This window comes from Astatotilapia calliptera, chromosome 12 (genome assembly GCF_964374335.1).
Source record: "Astatotilapia calliptera chromosome 12, fAstCal68.1, whole genome shotgun sequence".
NCBI classification, from domain to species: domain Eukaryota; kingdom Metazoa; phylum Chordata; class Actinopteri; order Cichliformes; family Cichlidae; genus Astatotilapia; species Astatotilapia calliptera.
The window spans coordinates 22,654,690-22,675,609 of NC_137433.1; the positions used below are offsets into that span (position 1 = coordinate 22,654,690).

Here is a 20,920-nt window from a genome sequence, read left to right on the forward strand (position 1 = left end):
TGTTTCATTTAGCACTATGTCATACACATGATATAGTAGTGGGTTTCTTCCATACATTATAGTTAAATCAAAACAAAAAAGAAATCAAATATGTTAGGAGGCCAAGAAATTAGCAAAGCAAAAAAACAGTATGTAAATAAATCTTCACTTCCTCTGCGTTCTTACAGCAACATCTCCAGAGCAGCATGGACGTCCACTCCTCTCACGACTTCAGTGAGTGTCATTCTTGTGGAACTAAGTTCAAAGCACATTACATAACGTCTATGAAAAATTTTGCAGACAGAAAGTGATGAAGAAATGATTTGTGATGATATGCAATGCCACTGCAGCACCAACCCCCCCCCCCCCCCCCCCCCCCCCCCCCGGGTGATTCACAGAGTTTGATTCACCACCACTGAGTCACGAGACCAGATTTTCAGCACATCTCAACAGATTTTGTTTTCAGTTTCACTTTAAGGCAACAGCTTACATATTTTTGAACTGACAACATTGGTAAAGTTTTTTAAGTTCTTTATAGATAGATGCAAATTTGCAATGTGCAGCACAAAAGGTAGTGAATCCATCTTAATGCTCACATTTGCAATTCTTAAATCATCTTAATTCCTTTTGCTGTTCCACAGTTTTTCGCCCCATTTCAGCTGATGCAAAACTGCGGATGAATCCCAGGTCAGATGTGGATTTCTCCTCCCCTAAAGTGGACCTGATGGTCAATCTCAGAGAGGTGGCAATTGAACTCAACAAAGCCCAGGTGTGTGTGTGTGTGTGTGATAGAGATGTTTAAACTTGTATGTGTTAAAGTTTCATTAAAATAGAATATTATAAGAAAGAGAGAGCTAAAGAGGGTTGTTAAGGATAAACTACATAAACAATGTCAGATAATAACTGCACTAGAGTACTTTGTGATGATGTAATTGCTGACTTCCTGTTATTCCAGTACATTAGCATCTTGGAGCTGCTGTGCTCAGTGGATATGATGTCACGTAATCTGCCATACAGGAAGTACAGACCCGAGGTCCATGTTCACAAGAACGCCAAAACATGGTCAGAAGACACTGTCACATATTTATCACATCATTTCCTCTGTCCTGTGTTTCTGTAATCTTTTTTCAAAAACTGGATCCCATATGTACATGTCATTTACCACATTACATTCGGTCCACTTAGTATTACAAATTGTTACATTGATTCCCTGATTTCCAGGTGGAAGTATGTGATCACAGGCGTCTTGGAGATAGATGTGAAGCCAGGTCTCCACATGTGGTCATGGCAACACATTCGCCGACACCGGCAGATGGTAAAAAGCTACAGAGAGCTCTACAAGACAAAGATCACCAGCAAGAAACCCAGCGATGAGGTTCTCAAAGACTTAGAGGTGGGGTGGAACTAAACTGAACAGGGGAGAGGGAAAAGGGAAAAAGGAAATAAACAGAGAGACTATGGGACTGTTTGCCTTTCTAGTCTATGTTTTCACATTATTGTCTTAAGACTAAAACATTTGAATTATTATAATTATTATAATTTTTTATATTTCCCTGCTGCATATAAACAGTTTAGACAGGTGAAAGTTTTGAGTTTAATTTGATATACTAATATTACCAGTAATTCTGTTTTAATATACATTTCATACCTGTTGTCACTGTTATAAGACAAATGCTTGCGAAAGTTGCTTTACTTGACTGTAGTGATCATAATTGAAGGCCTATGTCAAAAGTAAAGCTAATATAATATGGAAGTAATTGATTACAATAGTATTACTTCTCAGTAGCTTTCTAAAGTGATGTCTGTCATATTTCTAGCCATAATTGCTCACAAAGATATCTAGTATTCAAGCCTACAGGGACTGATTGAAGTGCATTAGAGCTTGATGCTGAGTTTTTGAGATAGACTTGAAAATAATTGAATTTAACATCTGAAATTAAATGTGTTCTCAAGTTCTTCTCTATTTTTATTAGTATCATATTTCCCCAAAAATAGAACTGTAGTAATTATAGAATCTAGTGAAAGCTCTAATCGATTTCTTTTGTGTTTATTCTTAGAAGCCCGAGAAGACTTTGGATGTTTTTAACATCACTTTGGCCAGACAGCAGGCTGAAGTGGAGGTAAGCTTTTTGTATCACATAACTGAGAGAACTTCAATAAGCTTAGACACCTTGTGTCTGATTTATGAATTGATCAAACTGTAATGGCTGGATCACATTTTGCGCTTTGTCTTGTGATCTCAAGTTGTTGCACAAATCCATAAAAAAGGACAACAATTTGAGATTCATTGGAACTATGCACAGTACAGTGCCTCTCAGCAACTTGGTGCTGGCGTATGTTTGTTCCAGCAAGCCAAAAGGCCAAATTAGGCACATAATCGATAATTATACAGTAAGCAAAGGAATGTAGGGGGTTGAGGATTAGGCTGCCATGGTTCCAGAAGGTGCAGCACTGTGCCGTTAACTGTAAATTTACATATTCTGCACAATTTCTCTTATATTTCATTTCATTTATTTATTTATAAAGCACATTTAATAACAACAGGGAGTTGATCAAAGTGCTGTACAAAATAACAATTAAACAATGACATTAACAACAACAACAGGTAAGAAAATTAAAAGAAAATTAGGATAAAAGAATTGGCAACTCTCATAGTTTCGAAAGCCAGAGTAAAAAAATGTGTTTTAAGATGCGATTTAAAAAGAGTAACAGTTGGGGCCTTTCTAATGTGGAGAGGTAGATCATTCCACATTTTTGGTGCCACAACCGCAAATGCCCGATCTCCTCTGAACCATCCTAGACTTATGTAAGGTAAGGAGTAGATGATCACTTGATCGAAGGGCTCTAGAGGGCGTATAAAGTTGCAAAAGGTCAGACAAATAGTCCGGTGCCTGGCCATTTAGCACTTTATAAGTCAAAAGTAAGATTTTGAATTTAATTCTAAAACGCACTGGAAGCCAATGAAGGGAAGCAAGCACCGGAGTAATATGTTGGTGTTTCTTCACACGAGTCAAAAGGCGAGTTGCAGCATTCTGTACAAGTTGGAGCTGAGCCAAGCTGGACTGACTGACACCCACATATAGTGAATTGCAGTAATCCAGTTGAGATAAAACAAACGCATGAATTGCTCGTTCCAAGTTTTTAAAAGATAAAAAAGATCTCACTTTGGATAGGAGCCTTAATTTAAAAAAGGACCGCTGGACAACTGAATTAATTTGTTTCTCAAATGTAAGTTTGTTATCCAAGAAAACCCCCAGGTTTTTTACATGCGTTTTAACAGCACATGTTAGGTTACATAAGTCCAAATCTGGCGCATTGAAATTACAGCTTGGTCCAAAAATAATTACCTCAGTTTTATCCTCATTGAAGGTAAGAAAATTTGAGGCCATTCAGGTTTTAATTTCGTCAAGACATTTGACTAGCGATTCCATGGGCGTGGAGGTGTTTCTATTAAACCGAAGATTAATCTGGGTGTCGTCGGCATAAGAGTGAAAGCAGATGTTATGCTTCCTAAAGATCAGGCCTAGGGGCAAAATATAGATTGAAAAAAGAATTGGGCCTAATACGGAACCCTGCGGGACACCACAAGTAAAAGGAGCTGGGGAAGAAATAAAATCATCAAGGCTCACGGAAAAAGTCCTCTCGGAGAGGTACGACCTAAACCATTCCAAGGGGATACCTTTGATACCACATTGCTCCAAACGGGAGAGCAGAATGCTGTGGTCAACAGTATCAAAGGCTGCAGTTAAGTCTAAGAGCAGGAGCACAGCTGGGTCTCCTGAGTCAGTGATTAATAAAATATCATTAAGTATTTTTAGGAGGGCAGTTTCTGTGCTGTGGTGGGTTTTGAAGCCTGACTGGAACTTCTCAAAAATATTATGACTATTTAGAAAGGTTTGGAGCTGCTCAAATACAATCCTTTCTAGAATTTTTGACAGAAACGGAAGCTTGGAAACAGGTCTAAAATTAGCAAGAACAGAAGAATCAAGGTTCGGTTTATTGGCTGCACTACAGCGTGCTTGTATCCAGTTGGTACTACTCCAGAACTGAGACTACTATTAAAAATAGTTAAAATGTCAGGACCGACTACCTTAATAATCTTTTTTAGAAAATGGGTTGGGCCTCCATCTGAGGGATAAATGATGCTAACAGATCATTTGTGGGCTGGTCAGGTTTTTTTCCTTGCCATCTTTCCTCAGAAAAGTGAAAAGGGGGAAGCATTTGACATTTTGTTTCGTCTCCTTCTTTAGGCAAGTAAAGCAGGCCTGCGTATTTACCGTCCTGGGATGAAGATGGAGGAAGAAGAGTCTCAGGGTTGGATCAGCTGGATGTGGAACTGGGGGGCACAGCCTGATACAGAAAGAAAAGAAGTTAAGACTGGAGGTAGGTTACAGATAGACATGTACATGTGGAATGTCTTTGTAGTAACAGCCTGTAATATTAGCTTTTTTACTCCTCCTATGTCCGTTCCATTTATTCTTCTTACCATCTCTGTGTCAGGGTTTGATGAGCTGTTAACCCCTGCTGAGAAAGCCAAACTCTACACTGCCATTGGATACAGCGAGACTGCTGCTAATCCCAACCTGCCAAAGGATGTGAGTCACTTTCCCCCACGACACCCCCTCAATTACTAATAATACACTTCCACTTGGTTATCTGTCGCACAGAAGCAAATATTACAATTGTAAAAAAAAACAAGTATTCTGTTACTTTATCTTTATACTCTTTGTGTCATATCTTTAAGTTTGAGAACATGAAGGTCAACTTCCACATGGAGAAACTGTCCGTGTCAATTAATGATGACAAGGACAAAAACGAGATCATCAGGCTGACTGTGGGAGAGCTGTACTCCACACTCACACAGAGACCTGGAGCACAAGCCATCAAGTTTGTTCCAGCCTTCTAAAACAAAATAACAACTTTGTAGCTGGTCTTTTTTCTCCACAAGGGTAGATACTTGATAACACTAGCTTGTGTGTGTGTGTGTGTGTGTGTGTGTGTGTGTGTGTGTTGTTTGTTTTGTTTTTTTCTTTTCTTCCCAGAATCACAGCCAAGCTTACTTTGTTTGAGGTCACTGGCCTCACCAATAAGCAACCTCCACCAATTCTCCTTTCATCAAGGAAGGCAGCCATAGGAGCAGGGACCCCACTGCTTTGTATCCTGTTTGAGACCAACCCCCTGGACGAGAGCGCTAACCAGCGGCTTCACGTAGAATCACAACCCTTGGAAATCATCTATGATGCTGTGAGTGGTTCACTGAGTGTGAATGAGCAGCAAAAATAAAAACCCTCAAAAGCAGTACATATATACATATTTGACTCTGTGTGTCTGTGTAGATAACTGTGAACAGCATATCAGCGTTCTTCAGGCCTCCTGATGACATGCAGCTGGATGAGCTCACGAATGCAACCCTGATGAAACTGGAGCAGTTTAGAGACCGCACAGCCACTGGTGAGTTTAAGATAAACTGCAGATATCTGCTATCATGATTAATCTTCTAGGATCTCTAAGGACGTCTTTGATGGGCGAATGTTTACATTCCTTGTTTAGTCTTCCTGTTTATGTTCTTGAAAGTGATTGTTTCCTGAGGGCTTTGGAAGATTTTTCAAGGTTTTTTTTTTTCATTATTGAAGTTTTCTCCTTATTAGAACTTTTAGGTGAATTTGCCATTTAAACATTACTTAAATTAATAGAATCTCAGGGTTCATTAAACAAAACCACACATTTAGTTAATTTTATGAATCCCACAACAATAAGATTCACCCACCTTTGGAGACAAAACTACTATTGATAACCTATTAACATTTTATATTTCAGGTTTACTGTATGTGATTGAAACACAGAAGGTTCTCGACCTGAAGGTGAACTTGATGGCCTCCTACGTGATCATTCCACAGACCGGTTTTTACAATGGCACTCAGAACATCTTGCTGTTGGATCTTGGTCATTTCAAGGTGGGGAAGTGTCAAATGTGAATAAAGATTGACAGCAGGCTGGAAATCCAAGGTAACTTACCAATATATGCCTTCATGTTTCTGTGGTTTTACAGATGTCCAGTCAAAGCAGGAAACATCTACCTCAGCTGTGTGTGAGTTCCAGCAACATTGAGGACATCATGTCCAGAGCTTACGATAGCTTTGATGTACAACTTGAAAGCCTACAGTTTCTTTATAGCAAACCAGGTACACACACATACACAACACAGTTGTAACACATTTTTGACTGATACACATAATGTTGATTGATGAGGTGTTGTTTTTATTCTAACTACTGTTTAAAAATCACTAAGCTTAGGCTTTGTTTGTATTGATAGGTTTTACACAGCAAAAAAAGTCATACAGACAGCATTGAGGAAATGTCTTTATGAAAGTGATTGGCACTTGTAGCTCTAATGGCTTTACTATGTCTTAGCAAAAAAATATTCCATTGATTTCAGGTATTGTGTCCTGGAAGGGATATTGCTAAACTTACACATTGATCCAACAGACATATTTCTTGTTTTTACTCTGCCTCTGTTTGGACTCAGTAAAAATAAATAATAATAAAACTTTATCTTTATGTGATAGATGGTAACTGGAAAAAGGCCCGCAAACAAAAACAGTCACCCCTCCACATCCTAGAGCCAGTGGATCTAAAGGTGGTTTTTAGCAGGGCAATGATCAACAAAGACTCCCGCATGCCAAAGTAAGTATGTTTCTGGTTGACAGTCAACTGATGGTTAAATGAAATCTTTGTACGAAAATCTGAACTTACTCTTAACCCTTTTCTTTGGAGAAATTAATACTTTTCTTTCCCCCCCTCCCCCCTGAAAAGTTTCACTGTAAAAAAAAGAAAAGAGAAAAGACAGGAAAAAAAAGTGCAGTATTGAAGACGGATTCTAACACTAGTAAATATTCATAAATATAGTGCGGGTTCAGATACACAACTTAAAATATTTATCTTGTAAGGACCAGAGCTAAGAGTATTACGTAAGCTTAAGTTCCAGGTTGTAAGTTTTGTTTGCATCTTTGTGTATGTGTTTTATAGATATAAGATGTCTGGAGAGCTTCCTCTGTTGTCTCTTCGTATTTCTGATGTAAAACTTCGAAGTGTTCTGGAGCTGGTGGACAGTATCCCGCTGCCTGAAAGCAAACCTGCTACACGTGGCAATGCTCCATCATCAACTCCAAAGGTAAGATCAGAGGGTTATGGAGATGGTCCTCTCTGGATTTCACTAAAATTTGGCAACAGTTGGGTGAACTGAATTATGATGATCGCTGCTATGAATGAGAACGAAGCCTCAGCTGAGATGGTTCATTTTTTCCCCAATTTAAAAAAAAAAAAAAAAGCAAAACAAGCAAACAAAAGAAAAACATCTCAAATTTGAAGGCTTGAGGGTTTTGCATTGAATGAATATACAAATAGTTGAATATTGAGGTGGAATTGCCTGACTAGTAAAAGTAAAGATAGATTTTATTACTAACACTGTTAATACAACTGTTTTTATTTATTTTCTTTTTTTTTTTAGCCTAGGCAGTCTTTCACCCCTCATCTCACTCCCAGAAAACCTCTGAACTTTGATCAACGCTCTTCTCTCATTTTTGAGTCATGTGAGACCATCAGCATCACCTCATTAGGTAAGACACAGTTTTGTTTTGGTCCTACTGCTAAATATCTTTAAAAATCCTGTGTGTATTCCTACCACAGATTGTGTTTATTTTTTAATTATATCCCAGGGTCAGAGGAGGATCTGTTCTATGATGCGCCCAGCTCTCCCATCGGGGAGAAACCATTTTTTCCAGACAATCCCATGCCGCTGCGCTATGTCGATGCAAGCAAAAGAAAAAGTCTCATCAAGGAAGACGCACAAAAGAACATGACTGACTTCTTTATGACATTTGAGATCAGTGAGGTACAAAAATATTTTTTTCCCTTTCTGCACAATTAAACATAGTTATTAAATTCTGTAAGAATTATTTTTATTTAACCTTGTTATCAGTCATTTTAGTTATTTCTGTGTGAGATAAAAAGAAAAAGAAAATTCAAACTCTGCCTTTTCTCTTTAGCATTCCTCAGTTAAATTTCTCCACCTCCTTTTATTTTTGTGACCACCTTTATCATCATCTTTCCCATTTTTCCATCGTCTCTCTGTCTTCTTTGTCCAGTTTTCTGTTCAGCTCTGTCGTTTGTCTGGAAGTATGGAGGTTACGGTGCTCCACTTAGATATAGAGGGTCTGGGCACTGAGCTGAAGCTGCGCACCTTTGACATGACGTCTAATACCTACTTGCGAGAGATCTGCCTCAAGTGTCCTGAATACATGGGTCAGTAGATACCAGCAACGCCTTAATTTTTGTTAAACATTTGATGATTACAGTTATCCTAATAAAAATGTGCAAATCATCAGGGCAGTCTTTGCTTAATTTTTTATTAGGCATGTTTTGTTTTTTCCTTGCACAGATTCTGAAGACAAGCAAGTACAGCTGATCACTACACTGGACAACAAAGAAGTCGACCTGCTCACTCTGGAGTATATCAAAGTAATATGGGATACGTTACGTGAAAACATTTCAGAATATTTTCTATAAATATTTTAAAACTGTGGAAAATCACCTTAATTTTAAAGATTGGATGAATTTTTCTAGGCTGACAAGAATGGTCCCGACTTCAAGTCTCAATATAATAACACTGAGCAGCTCATCAAGGTGAGGGAAATGTTAATAACCTAGCAATAATATTTATTTTATTTACTTAATGTTCCCATTTTGTTATTTATAGCATGATGTTATTTAGGGCATGCTGAGAGATGATGAAATAGGCCACAGTTAACAGCAGTGTTTCTTCTACAGTAATTATTAATAATGGGTAGAAGAATCAAAATATCATTTCAGACAAAAAGGTTAATTTTCTTCATCAGGTGACCTTTTCATCACTGGATGTTCACCTCCATACGGAGGCTCTCCTCAATACCATGAACTTCCTCAGTAAGCTCCTTCCTGAATCTAATAAGAAGGAAGGACAGCAGGAGGAGCTTCCCACTATCCCTGAGGAAGACGATGCTGAAGCAGAGAAGGAGGAAGAGAAAAAGGAGGAAACTGCTGTAACCAAGAAAAAACGTAACTGATATTATCTGCACGCTGTTATTGTCTCACCATTTATGAGAACATTGTACTACTAGAGCAGATATTTCACAGTTAATGAAACAGATTTTCAGAGCAGTATCAAAGGTTAAATGTTACACTGGAAATACATTTACTTTTTTTGCAGCTGTTCACAGGTAATGTCTTTATTTCTTGTCCTTCACCTTTTTCCCCCAGCTTCAAAAAGGTCAAAATTTGCAGATGTGGTTAATCTGCATATCAAAACTGATCTCCGCTGCCTTAAAGTTTTCATTCGAGGACAGAAGGCCAGGATCTCAGAGATCAGTATTGAAGGTATGAAAGAAAGAGTTTTCTGTGTACTAGGTACTCTGGCAGTGCTTTCAATAGGATTTATTAATTGTTTATTATTTCTGCTATACTCTGCTGTATATAGAGTTTTCTAATGAACTTTTTCTAGTCAAATCTTCAATTCATTGTACAACTTGGGGCTTTCGTAATTGTCTAGGTCTGGTTTCCGAGGTCCTGATGAGGAAGAAGGGGATGGAGGTTTCGGCCAAATTGAAGAACATTGTGATTCTGGACTGTAACAAAGAAGCTTTTTACAAAAAGGTACCGACTGCTAGTGCTTATGAATGTTTACCATTGTACTTAAAAAAAAAACCACAAAAGAAATGGTCATTGTTTCCCGCATTGATGTTTCTGGTCTTCATTTGTTATGTTTTTGTTTTGTGTCACTTGCTGATCATGTGGCACAGGCAAATCTGAATAACAACTTTTTCTGTGCCACTCTGTTTTTTCTAGGCTGTGTCCATAGCAGATAAGGAAGTGTTTCACTTCCACATGGTAAACTATACAGATGCGACTGAAGGAGATGCCTATCTGGACATGTCTAACGTTGACACTACTGTTACACTAAGTGTGGGCTGCATTCAGGTCATCTTCCTCAACAAGTTTCTCTCATCTATACTGGTAAGAATCACGTTTCTGGGCAGAATTAATCTGTTGCTCTTATCAATTTTTATCACATGTAAAACTGAAGTGGTGTTTTAATTTATTAGATAAGGTAATAATAAAATTATAATTATAAATATAATTATTTACGTTACCTCTGTATATTTCTGCATTCCAACTTGATCTTATTAATTAATTATTTTTCCCCACCCCATCTCCTTACAGGAGTTTGTCAATAACTTCCAGGAGGCTAAAGAGGCACTAACTGAGGTAACAGTTCAGGCTGCAGAAAAAGCAGCATCAGGCGTGAAAGAACTGGCTGAACGGACCACTCGGATCGCTCTTGATGTCCACTTCAATGCACCCATCATCTTCCTCCCCCAGTCCTCCTCTTCATCAAATGGCATTGTAGCTGACCTTGGTCTGCTTTCTATCAAAAATCGTTTTGCCAAGCAACCCTGTAAATCAGATGCCAGCATCCCACCTGTTGTGGATATAATGACTGTGAGACTGACTGACCTTAAGATGTTCAGGTCAGTTTCTGTGGGAGGTATTATTTAAAAAATATGCATGCTTGTGTTTGTGATTGATTAGAATTTGCAGTATTCCGACAGACCTTTGTAAATCTATGTTTTTGTTCCTTTCAGAGCCAAATTTAAAAATGAACGTTTTGAAGAAGAGATCCAACTGCTGAAGCCAGTGAGCCTAGACTTGGAAATCCGTAGAAATCTATCTTCCAGCTGGTACCACGAAATACCTGACATAGATATTGGGGTCCATCTAAAGCCCATGAGTGTAAGTATATATATATTCATATATCTTACCTGTTTGTTTGTTTTTTGATTTTTAATCCCACGATTGTGTAGAGGCTTATATTGAGAATTAAAAATAGTTTTATCAAAATCATCTCTCTATGTTCCCAACAGCTGCTCCTATGCCAGAATGACATGATCATTGTCCTGAGGACTCTGAATGAGAACCTGTCAGAGAAGTCTGATGCTGGTCCACCTCCAGCTGCTCTGCCTGCCACTGACCCGTCCTCTGACTCTGTATCCAACAAAGACTCCCAGGAGTCTGGCACCACTGGACCACCCAGCAGTAAGTTGTTGTTGTTGTATATGGTTATGTTTGATATGGTTATGTGTGTTTGGTAGAGCTTTAAATATAGACATATGATTTAACAGCCTGGTCAGATAACTTTTTACCAAAAAAACAACAGAAAACAAAAAACAGATGAGTTGTTGTTTGACAGGGCATACTTACACAAAACTATGTAGCTAATGAAATATGAAACACGTTCTCCTTAATTAGTGCACAATTCTGACTAAAATCCAGTAGCTTGTCTTTTAATCCGAACTCTGCGCTCTGATTATGCTGTTAATAGGTAACACAGTGGTGACAGCTGCTGTTGTAGAGACACAGAAAAACAGCAAGCTGAGAAAGAACACACTGAAACTAAACTTCAAGTTTGACTCACTGACTGTGGTTCTGTACAGCTCCAATGAGGATAAGGTAATGCCAAGTCTGTTACATATGTACAAACATACACAAGTCATAACTACATCATAGAATTAGACTTGTCAGTCTGTATTTTGTGAGGCACGTTTAGTAAAGAAAGTCTGTGTAATTTCTGTTTTTAATAGCAGTTAGAACCACAACGTGAGCTGTCAGGCCCACATCATGACCAGTCACACCCACAACATGAGCCGTCAGACCCACATGATGAGCAGCTGAAGCTAGCAGAATTTACTCTGGGCACCATCTCCACCTCTGTCCACATGTACTCCGACAGCTCCATGAAGGCCTCAGTACAACTTGCTGAATGCCTTCTAGACGACAAGAGGCCAAAAGCCAAAAGTATCACCCCAAGGTACGGCTACCACTTATAAAGCTAGTGACACACACAAAAAAGCCATGTCTTGACGGATCAGTGTAAAGTAAATTATTTTATTGTGTTCACTCTTTTTTTTCTCATAGTCCTATTTTGTTTTTCTCTAGGATGATGGCAATGTGTCCTGGTGCAGAACAGAACAACATGGTGGAAGTGAGCTATCGTCAAACCCGTGAAGGCACCACTTTAGATACAGTGGTGCAGGATGTGTATCTATGTGCCAGCATGGAATTTCTGCTCACGGTGGCCGATATCTTCCTTAAGGCCACCCAGCAGGGTTTTGCCCAAGTGCCACAACCCAAGAACAGTACTGGTGCTGGCGATAAGAAGAACATTAACTCATCGGTCACATCTAAAGAGTCTGGTGAGTTGACTTTATCAGTTTTAATGTTTTAATCTAGTTAACCGAAATCATGTCAGTTCTCTTAATCGACAAGCTTAAACTGCCAAATTATTCCCATCTTTGTTTTGCCTTATGTTTATAAAACTTTCATTTTTGACTATTTCATTACAATACAACATTTTATAGATGCTTTAAGATAATATAGATGTTATATACATTTATATAGTGAGTCTAGATTATGAGTTTTGTGATTATCAAGTAGGGCTGCTCAATTAATCGAATTTTAATCACGATTACGATCTGGGCTTTCAACGATCATTAAAAATGACTGAGCCGATTATTAGCCCCTCCCTCATTTATCCGCGACACCTTAAAGGCCGGTCCGTGAAAATATTGTCGGCCATAAACCGGTCCGTGGCGCAAAAAAGGTTGGAGACCGCTGATTAAGAGGACCCGAGGGAAGCTCGGAAAGCTAAGCAGAAGTTATTTGGAGAGTGACTGCCGTTGGTTGAAAAGAGAGTTTAAAAAAAAAAACTTCAGTGGTGTTGCACACTATTTTATATTATTTTTTTAAAGTTATTGTTAACCCTTTAAAGCCGGTCAGAGCTGCATGCTCCGTTTTGCGTAACTATTTTTAAATCCCTGTAGAACCTGAACCGTGTAAGCTAGCGCAATAATTTGTTTTGCATATGAAACCGGAGGAGTTGTACTTACATCTTATGCCATCAGCTTGTCCTCGGTCACGGTTTCGTTCCACATATAGCTTTGCAAAAATTGCATAAAAAGCGCTTGCAGGAACAAAAACATAATATTCCAGAAACACGCTTTGCCGTTCCTATCAGCTGTTCGTAACACTTCCCACAGTGAAATGATGCACATGCTGCTTTCTTTGCAAATTTGCATCATAGGATTGTTTTTTGTTTTTCCTGCAGTATATAAAAATTGCTGTATCTCCAAAATAAAACTATGAAGACACTCAAAATAAATTTCCTGTGGTGGGAAACTATTTTTTGCAACTTTATTGTATTTAAAGTTTTGAGGGATAAACCTCTTAAATTTCTCCAAGTAGAAATATATGTAAACAAAACAAAAGCGATTTTCAATTTTTTTTGTAGTTTATTGCACTTTTTTGCAATTTATGTAATTACTATGGACTTAATGCATACATATTATTAAAATATGGGCTATAACAGTTGTATTGATGTATAGCAACTTGAAATGCTCCCACAAATGGCACTACAGCATGTAAAAAAATAATATAAGCTCTGGTGGACTTGGTTCTATAGTAGGTCTTAAAGGGTTAAATAAATATCGTCAAATAACCGTGATCTCAATTTCAGTGAAAATAATCGTGATTATCATTTTTGCCATAATCGAGCAGCCCTATTATCAAGTTAAACTGGCGTATTCTAATTATTTAACGTGAAGTTTTACTCTAATGCTCTCTGTGCCTCCCAGCTACAGCTACAGCCACGGTAACAAAGACTGAAATGAATGTTGTGGTGCGAAACCCAGAGATTGTATTTGTAGCTGACCTGACTCGTGATGACGCCCCAGCTCTGGTGATGACCACATATTGTGAACTAGTAATGAAAAATGGTGGTGAAGGATCATGGACGACTGCTGTTATCAAGGACCTCAAGGTTTATATTTGGAATGTATTGTGGTAGTCAGAATTGCATGTTCAAAGAATTCAAAATTATGTATCCAGAGGAAAATGTTAATATTCCTTAACACATATTTAAAATTAAATATGATTAGGTTGGGTTTTTTTTTTTAAACTGATCACTTTTGTTGTAGGTTGTTGCCTGTCCATTCTTAAGACAAAAGAGGAGAAACAATGTGACTACAGTGCTTCAGCCATGTGAGGTGTACTTCAAAAGTACTCAGTCTCCAACCTCCCCTCAGGCTATGGAGGTCACCATCAACGCTCTCTCACTTAAGGTATTTGTTTTGTTAATATTACATGTGGCCGCATATTTTGTTCTTCAAATTGAAATGATTGTGTTTTTGTTGCAGTTCCAGCTTCTTTGTTGTTAGCAAATGAAAGCCTTTTTTTAAAAATTTGAACTTTTTGGGGTTAAACCACTGCCTTGTATGCATGCTTAATTAAATGAGACAGAAAGTCAATCCCTACATCTGGTTACAGCAGTGTGTTACCTTGGAAATACAGTTTTTTGATAAAAAAACGTTTCAGACTTTTGTTTCCTTGTAATGGATATAATAAGGGGGCATATTATTGTTGCTCTAACAGGACTGTATCTGCACGTGTTGATAAAAATTGTATCAAATGAAAGCAAATTTTAAAAGCAAGAAATTTATTTCTGTCGGGCAGAAACGCTTAACTTTAAGTAGCTTGCCCTACTACGCAGTCATTAGTTAAATATCTGGCGTAGCAACATGTCTCAACATCCAGTATGGGCTAGCTAGCTTAATTCTCAATAGACAGGAGTGTTTAGCTAACTTCTCCATCACTGGCGCAAGCTGGGTTTTTTTTTTGTTTTGTTTTGTTTTTTCCGCCTAATCCTGAACCTAAGTCTTCATCATAGGCCACAATGTCATGCCACTTAGCCATACAGCAATGTGTTTGGTGTGATTTGTCATTCCTGTAGGACCTGATTGACTTGGCTGCTGTTGCTGCTTGCCACGTCTTGTTTACTCTGAGAGCCAGGCTTATGCAAGTAACCTTAAGTTTTATCTCCCATGTGTCTGACTCATGCACAGGTATCTCCAGTCATAATCAACACCGTGATTACTATCCAGTCAGCACTCACTCCAACAGCAGAGACCCCTGAGAAGCTGGACAGCCCTGTTGCTGTGAACCTGTGGGATAAGCAGAGTTGGAAGGAGCTCAAACTCTGGTTCCTAGAAGAAGATGACGATGAAGACACCAAATTAGTGACCTGCTTAATACCACAGGGAGAGTCCCTAAAGGTAATTATTAGCATTTTGGCTGAAATTATAATATGGTAAAGCTGACTGTATGCTGCCATATAATAACTTATGATTTGAATTTGCAAAATAATTGCAGGTGAACATCAGCTCAATCTGTGTGACTCTGGAGGCTGGAGTGGGACATCGCACCATCCCCATGCTTCTGGCAAAGTCCTCCTTCAAGGGAGATGTGGAGAACTGGTCCACGCTCATTAACTTATACAGTCAGCTTACCCTAGAGGTAACACAAACCAATAGACATGTGGTTCTTTTAATAAATTGTCTGCTGTTCATAATTTTTTTCTATTTAGTAATGCATTTTATTTTTAGGTTCACTATTATAATGAAGTGATGGGAGTGTGGGAGCCACTGCTGGAGCCCTTAGAAGATGAGACAAGAGATGGTTTCAGACCATGGGTGCTGAAACTGAAGGTACTCATGTATACTTGCATTCTGCATGTATATAGCATTCTTAAAAATAATACTTAAAAATACACATGGTGTGTCTAATACTTTACTGTCCTCTAACCAGATGAAAAAGAAACCTGTGAAGTACACAGAAATGTCAGATGAAGTGGATTCCAATATCCCAGACTACAAGACAGTCATTGTCATCGACAGTAAAGATCAGCTCAACATCACACTTTCCAAATGTGGACTGGCTATGCTGAGTAACCTGGGCACTGTAAGAAGTCTTTCAAAGGCTTGACAGAAAATACCTGTCTAGAGGTGTGTATCGATGTGTGATATGCATGTTTTTGTCCTTCTCCAGGCATTTGCTGAAGCTGCCAAACAGACAGCAGAGTGTTTTCAAAAGGATGAAGCTCCATTTGTAGTCAAAAACCGTCTTGGCCTACCAGTTTCTGTGCGCCACAGTGAGATGTTTTGTCCTGTTGGACAGCAGAGTATCGCTAACACTGTGAAGCTGCAGAATGGCGAATCCCTCGGAATGGACTATTCAACCACAACAGACACTGATCATTTCTCAGCAATGACCTCTTTGAGTGGAAAAGACTATTACATACAGCCTAGTGAGTTATACTTTACTATCACGGTTATGCTGAAAACAGACAGCTATGATATATCTACAGTTATCTCCAACTACACAAAGATAAAACATAAAAATATATGTTTTATGTGTTTTCTTTAAATTTTCTAATTAGCTATTGCTCTATTCTCTAAGAGTATATCTGACGGTGTTTGTTATTATTGTTGTTGTTGTTGTTGTCAGTCACCAAATTTTAAACTTCATGCCAGTCAGAAAGAGCCTGTACGTTCTATTTTCTTTCTTTTTCCAGCTCCAGATGGTCACACCTCAGCCAGTGTGATCCCTTTGATCAAAGTGGGCCGTGGAATGTACAGTGTAATGCACAACAACTCAGGAGTCACTCGTTTCCTGGTCTGTCAGATTTCCTCTGTAGAAGGCAGCAAGTACATCAAGATCCGCTCTCCTTTCCAGGTATGTAGGATGATCATTCCCATCATGTGTATATCATCCCGTGTAATTACAGTGAGCTGTCTCTCAAATTACATTAATTACAAACTCAGTGTAATTAAAGTTACCTTTTTATATAAAAGTCATTTAAAAAAACGTTATTTTCAAAATGCACTCCAGCTTTTTGTTTGGGGGTAGCTGCTGCTGATATCCATGTTAATAAACATTTTATTAGGTACACCATGCTAGTACCAGGTTGGTCCCTCTGTTTCACTTCATAAATACCTTAATATTGGAACAGATTCAACAAGGTGCTCGAAAGAGTCCTCTAAAATTTTGGTCCATATTGTTTGAGATGATTTGAACTTTGGACATGGCACATTATCCTGGTGGAACTTGCACCCAGTATGGTCTTCTGGTGCTGTGGCCCATCTACTTCAAGGTTTAGCGTGGCTGCATTTAGAGATGCTGTTTGCATATCTTACCTGTATCAAGTTGTCTGAGCTACTGTTGCCTTAAAGCAGTCTGACCATTCTCCTCTGACCTCTGACATCAACAAGGCACCTTTGCCCAGGGAACTTTCTTTTCCACACCTCATCTGTAAACCCTGGAGATGGCTGTGTGGGCCATATATATATATATATATATATATATCTATATCTAGCTGTGAGAGCAGTCCCCCGTAGCCGGTTACCAAGATTACGTGAAGTACCCTCAGAAGGTCTGCTAGATGATGTTAATGCAGCACTACGGGCAATACCTACAACCACGATTACCGACACTAACAAGCTGATCTACAATACGGCAGCAGTGATCAGTGAGATGCTTGGCTACAAGTTGAACAGCCACAAGGGGCAGTACCCTCCATGGAGAAGGAGGCTAGAGGGCAAGATCAAAGTAGCACGGAGGGAGGTTAGCCAACTAACGGAGTTGCAGAAAGGTGCGACAAATAAGGTGCCTAAGAAATACAGCAAGTTGTCCATACCTGAGGCCTTGGAAACTGCCAAGCAAAGACTCACAGCCTTGGCCAGCCGCTTGAGGAGGTACACCAGAGAGATAGAAGGCAGGAGAATAAACCAGCTGTTCTCCACAGAACCAGCAAAGGTGTACTCTCAGTGGCAAGGGAACAATAAGAGAACAGCACCACCAAGGCTGGAGACGGAGCAATACTGGAAGAGCATATGGGAGAAGGATGCAACCCATAACGGCAATGCTCAGTGGCTAGAGGATCTGAGGGCAGACCACAGCGACCTCCCTGAACAGGGTCCAGTAACCATCACAGTGGCAGATATCCAAGAAAGGGTCTCCAGTATGAAGAGTTGGACAGCACCAGGGCCCGACATGGTTCACGCCTACTGGCTGAAGAAGCTGACTGCACTCCACGAGCGTCTGGCAGCACAAATGAACCAGCTGCTAGTTAACGAAAGACACCCGGAATGGCTAACTGAAGGCCGGACGGTCCTGATCCCCAAGGACCCCAAGAAGGGACCGGTCCCCTCCAACTACCGACCAATAACCTGCCTCAGTACTACATGGAAGCTCCTGTCAGGCATCATATCGGCTAAGATGAACAGGCACATGGGTCAATACATGAGCGGGACACAGAAAGGAATTGGCAAGAATACCAGAGGTGCAAAACACCAGCTACTGGTAGACAGAACAATCAGCCGAGACTGCAAGACCAGACTGACCAACCTGTGCACTGCCTGGATTGATTACAAGAAGGCCTATGACTCAATGCCCCACAGCTGGATACTGGAATGCCTAGAATTATACAAGATCAATGGGACCCTAAGAGCCTTCATCAGGAACTCAATGGGGATGTGGCGTACAACACTAGAGGCCAACTCCAAGCCCATAGCACAAGTTACCATCAAGTGCGGGATCTACCAAGGAGATGCTCTGTCCCCACTGCTGTTCTGCATAGGCCTGAACCCCCTCAGTGAGATCATTAACAAGACTGGCTACGGATACCGACTACGGAACGGAGCAGTTGTCAGCCACCTCCTGTACATGGATGACATCAAGCTGTATGCCAAGAGTGAACGAGACATCGATTCACTGATCCACACTACCAGGCTATACAGCAATGACATTGGAATGTCGTTCGGACTGGAGAAGTGTAGTCGGATGGTAACAAAGAGAGGGAAGGTAGTCAGAACTGAGGGGATTGAACTACCAGAAGGCAACATTGCAGACATAGAGGACAGTTACAAGTACCTGGGGATCCCGCAGGCAAATGGGAACCATGAAGAGGCCGCTAGAAAGGCTGCAACCACCAAGTACCTGCAGAGGGTCAGGCAAGTCCTGAGGAGTCAGCTGAATGGTAAGAACAAGATCCGGGCCATCAACACATACGCCCTGCCCGTGATCAGGTACCCTGCTGGGGTAATAAGCTGGCCAAAGGAGGAGATAGAAGCCACTGACATAAAGACAAGAAAGCTCCTGACCATGCATGGAGGGTTTCACCCCAAGTCCAGCACCCTGAGGCTGTACGCTAAGCGGAAGGAAGGGGGCCGGGGACTGGTGAGTGTCAGCACCACAGTCCAGGATGAGACAAGGAACATCCAAGAATACATTGGGAAGATGGCCCCAACTGACCGAGTGCTCAGTGAATACCTCAGGCAGCAGAAACCCAAGAAAGAGGAGGGAGACGAGGAACCATCATGGAAGGACAGGCCCCTGCACGGTATGTACCACCGGCAGATAGAGGAGGTGGCTGATATCCAGAAATCCTACCAGTGGCTGGACAAAGCTGGACTGAAAGACAGCACAGAGGCACTAATCATGGCAGCACAAGAACAAGCTCTGAGTACAAGATCCATAGAGGCTGGGGTCTATCACACCAGGCAAGACCCCAGGTGCAGGCTGTGTAAAGATGCCCCAGAGACAATCCAGCACATAACAGCAGGGTGCAAGATGCTAGCAGGCAAGGCATACATGGAACGCCATAACCAAGTGGCCGGCATAGTGTACAGGAACATCTGTGCCGAGTATAACCTAGAAGTCCCGAGGTCAAAATGGGAGATGCCCCCAAGGGTGGTGGAGAATGACCGAGCTAAGATCCTGTGGGACTTCCAGATACAGACGGACAAAATGGTGGTGGCTAACCAACCGGACATAGTGGTGGTAGACAAACAGAAGAAGACGGCCGTAGTGATCGATGTAGCGGTTCCCAATGACAGCAATATCAGGAAGAAGGAACACGAGAAGCTGGAGAAATACCAAGGGCTCAGAGAAGAGCTCGAGAGGATGTGGAGGGTGAAGGTAACGGTGGTCCCCGTGGTAATCGGAGCACTAGGTGCGGTGACTCCCAAGCTAGGCGAGTGGCTCCAGCAGATCCCGGGAAAAACATCGGAGATCTCTGTCCAGAAGAGCGCAGTCCTGGGAACAGCTAAGATACTGCGCAGGACCCTCAAGCTCCCAGGCCTCTGGTAGAGGACCCGAGCTTGAAGGATAAACCGCCCGCAGGGGCGTGCTGGGTGTTTTTTATATATATATATATATATATATATATATATATATATATATATATATATAGAGATATATATATATATATAGAGATATATATATATATATATATATATAGAGATATAAGTATAATCTTGTTCTGGTCAAGTTCAGTGGTTTTGATTTTTTTTGTCTGTCTCTTCCTCTTACTGTCCTTTTACCAATGTCAGAAATGACTTTGAAACTCTGCTTTGAAGGCCAAAAAACCTTGTTATTATTTAGTTGCATTAAGGGCCCCCCCACTCCTTTCTTTTTGTATTTTGTTTAGACCCTGTACTGCTCTCTGAAGGGAGTGGCATATATTGTGTTAGAGTTTAGAATTGCACCCTCAGAGATCAATGTTCCAGACACTCAACTATCCTTTATTTAATCATTAAATGTAATTTATGACATTTTTGAACAATTTAGTGGCTCCACAGTGAAGTCTTTGTCTCTTAGTTTTTCACTATCAAGCGAAAGATCCTCTTTTCAATCCCGGGAGGAGACACAAATGCCTTTGGGGTTGCATCAGGAAGCATATTCAGTTTAGAAATCTCCTAAATTAAGCCTAGGAAGCTACCCACTGTGGGAACTCCCAATAAGTAGCTTTTAGTATATAAGCCAATATGCCCAGATAGATCTCTCAGATTAAGTTCAAGTGTCAGTAACCAGTAATTTGTTTTTGTTTTTTACTACGCAGCTCATCAATCATTTCTCAATACCATTCAACGTTTTTGAAGGACCAACCCTTTTGGGTACTGCCCTCCCTGCCGAGGAGTTCTGTGTGCCTCTGGACTCGTATAGGTAGGAGCAAATGCTT

General features: G+C 40.3%; 1 protein-coding gene across 6 annotated transcripts in view; it reads left to right on the forward strand.

Annotated features, from left to right (window-relative positions):
- The window catches only part of vps13a (vacuolar protein sorting 13 homolog A), a 46,169-nt gene that overhangs the window by 3,992 nt on the left and 21,257 nt on the right, over nt 1-20,920 (forward strand). For 3 of the 6 annotated variants that reach the window (XM_080309213.1, XM_080309215.1, XM_080309216.1), the window contains exons 10-46: nt 168-213; nt 621-748; nt 935-1,041; nt 1,201-1,372; nt 2,037-2,099; nt 4,230-4,574; nt 4,724-4,866; nt 5,022-5,223; nt 5,316-5,430; nt 5,797-5,933; nt 6,029-6,161; nt 6,546-6,663; nt 7,006-7,150; nt 7,487-7,595; nt 7,695-7,870; nt 8,124-8,280; nt 8,417-8,496; nt 8,602-8,661; nt 8,874-9,072; nt 9,274-9,390; nt 9,563-9,666; nt 9,859-10,026; nt 10,234-10,541; nt 10,656-10,803; nt 10,935-11,106; nt 11,393-11,520; nt 11,652-11,878; nt 12,007-12,263; nt 13,701-13,885; nt 14,043-14,186; nt 14,967-15,176; nt 15,274-15,417; nt 15,507-15,608; nt 15,709-15,861; nt 15,949-16,207; nt 16,475-16,635; nt 20,801-20,904. In XM_080309213.1, coding sequence (XP_080165339.1) covers nt 168-213; nt 621-748; nt 935-1,041; nt 1,201-1,372; nt 2,037-2,099; nt 4,230-4,574; nt 4,724-4,866; nt 5,022-5,223; nt 5,316-5,430; nt 5,797-5,933; nt 6,029-6,161; nt 6,546-6,663; nt 7,006-7,150; nt 7,487-7,595; nt 7,695-7,870; nt 8,124-8,280; nt 8,417-8,496; nt 8,602-8,661; nt 8,874-9,072; nt 9,274-9,390; nt 9,563-9,666; nt 9,859-10,026; nt 10,234-10,541; nt 10,656-10,803; nt 10,935-11,106; nt 11,393-11,520; nt 11,652-11,878; nt 12,007-12,263; nt 13,701-13,885; nt 14,043-14,186; nt 14,967-15,176; nt 15,274-15,417; nt 15,507-15,608; nt 15,709-15,861; nt 15,949-16,207; nt 16,475-16,635; nt 20,801-20,904 — 5,726 coding nt within the window. The remainder of the gene's footprint in view (nt 1-167; nt 214-620; nt 749-934; nt 1,042-1,200; nt 1,373-2,036; nt 2,100-4,229; nt 4,575-4,723; nt 4,867-5,021; nt 5,224-5,315; nt 5,431-5,796; nt 5,934-6,028; nt 6,162-6,545; nt 6,664-7,005; nt 7,151-7,486; nt 7,596-7,694; nt 7,871-8,123; nt 8,281-8,416; nt 8,497-8,601; nt 8,662-8,873; nt 9,073-9,273; nt 9,391-9,562; nt 9,667-9,858; nt 10,027-10,233; nt 10,542-10,655; nt 10,804-10,934; nt 11,107-11,392; nt 11,521-11,651; nt 11,879-12,006; nt 12,264-13,700; nt 13,886-14,042; nt 14,187-14,966; nt 15,177-15,273; nt 15,418-15,506; nt 15,609-15,708; nt 15,862-15,948; nt 16,208-16,474; nt 16,636-20,800; nt 20,905-20,920) is intronic. The other 3 variants (XM_026187373.2, XM_026187376.2, XM_080309214.1) reach the window with 2 other exon arrangements.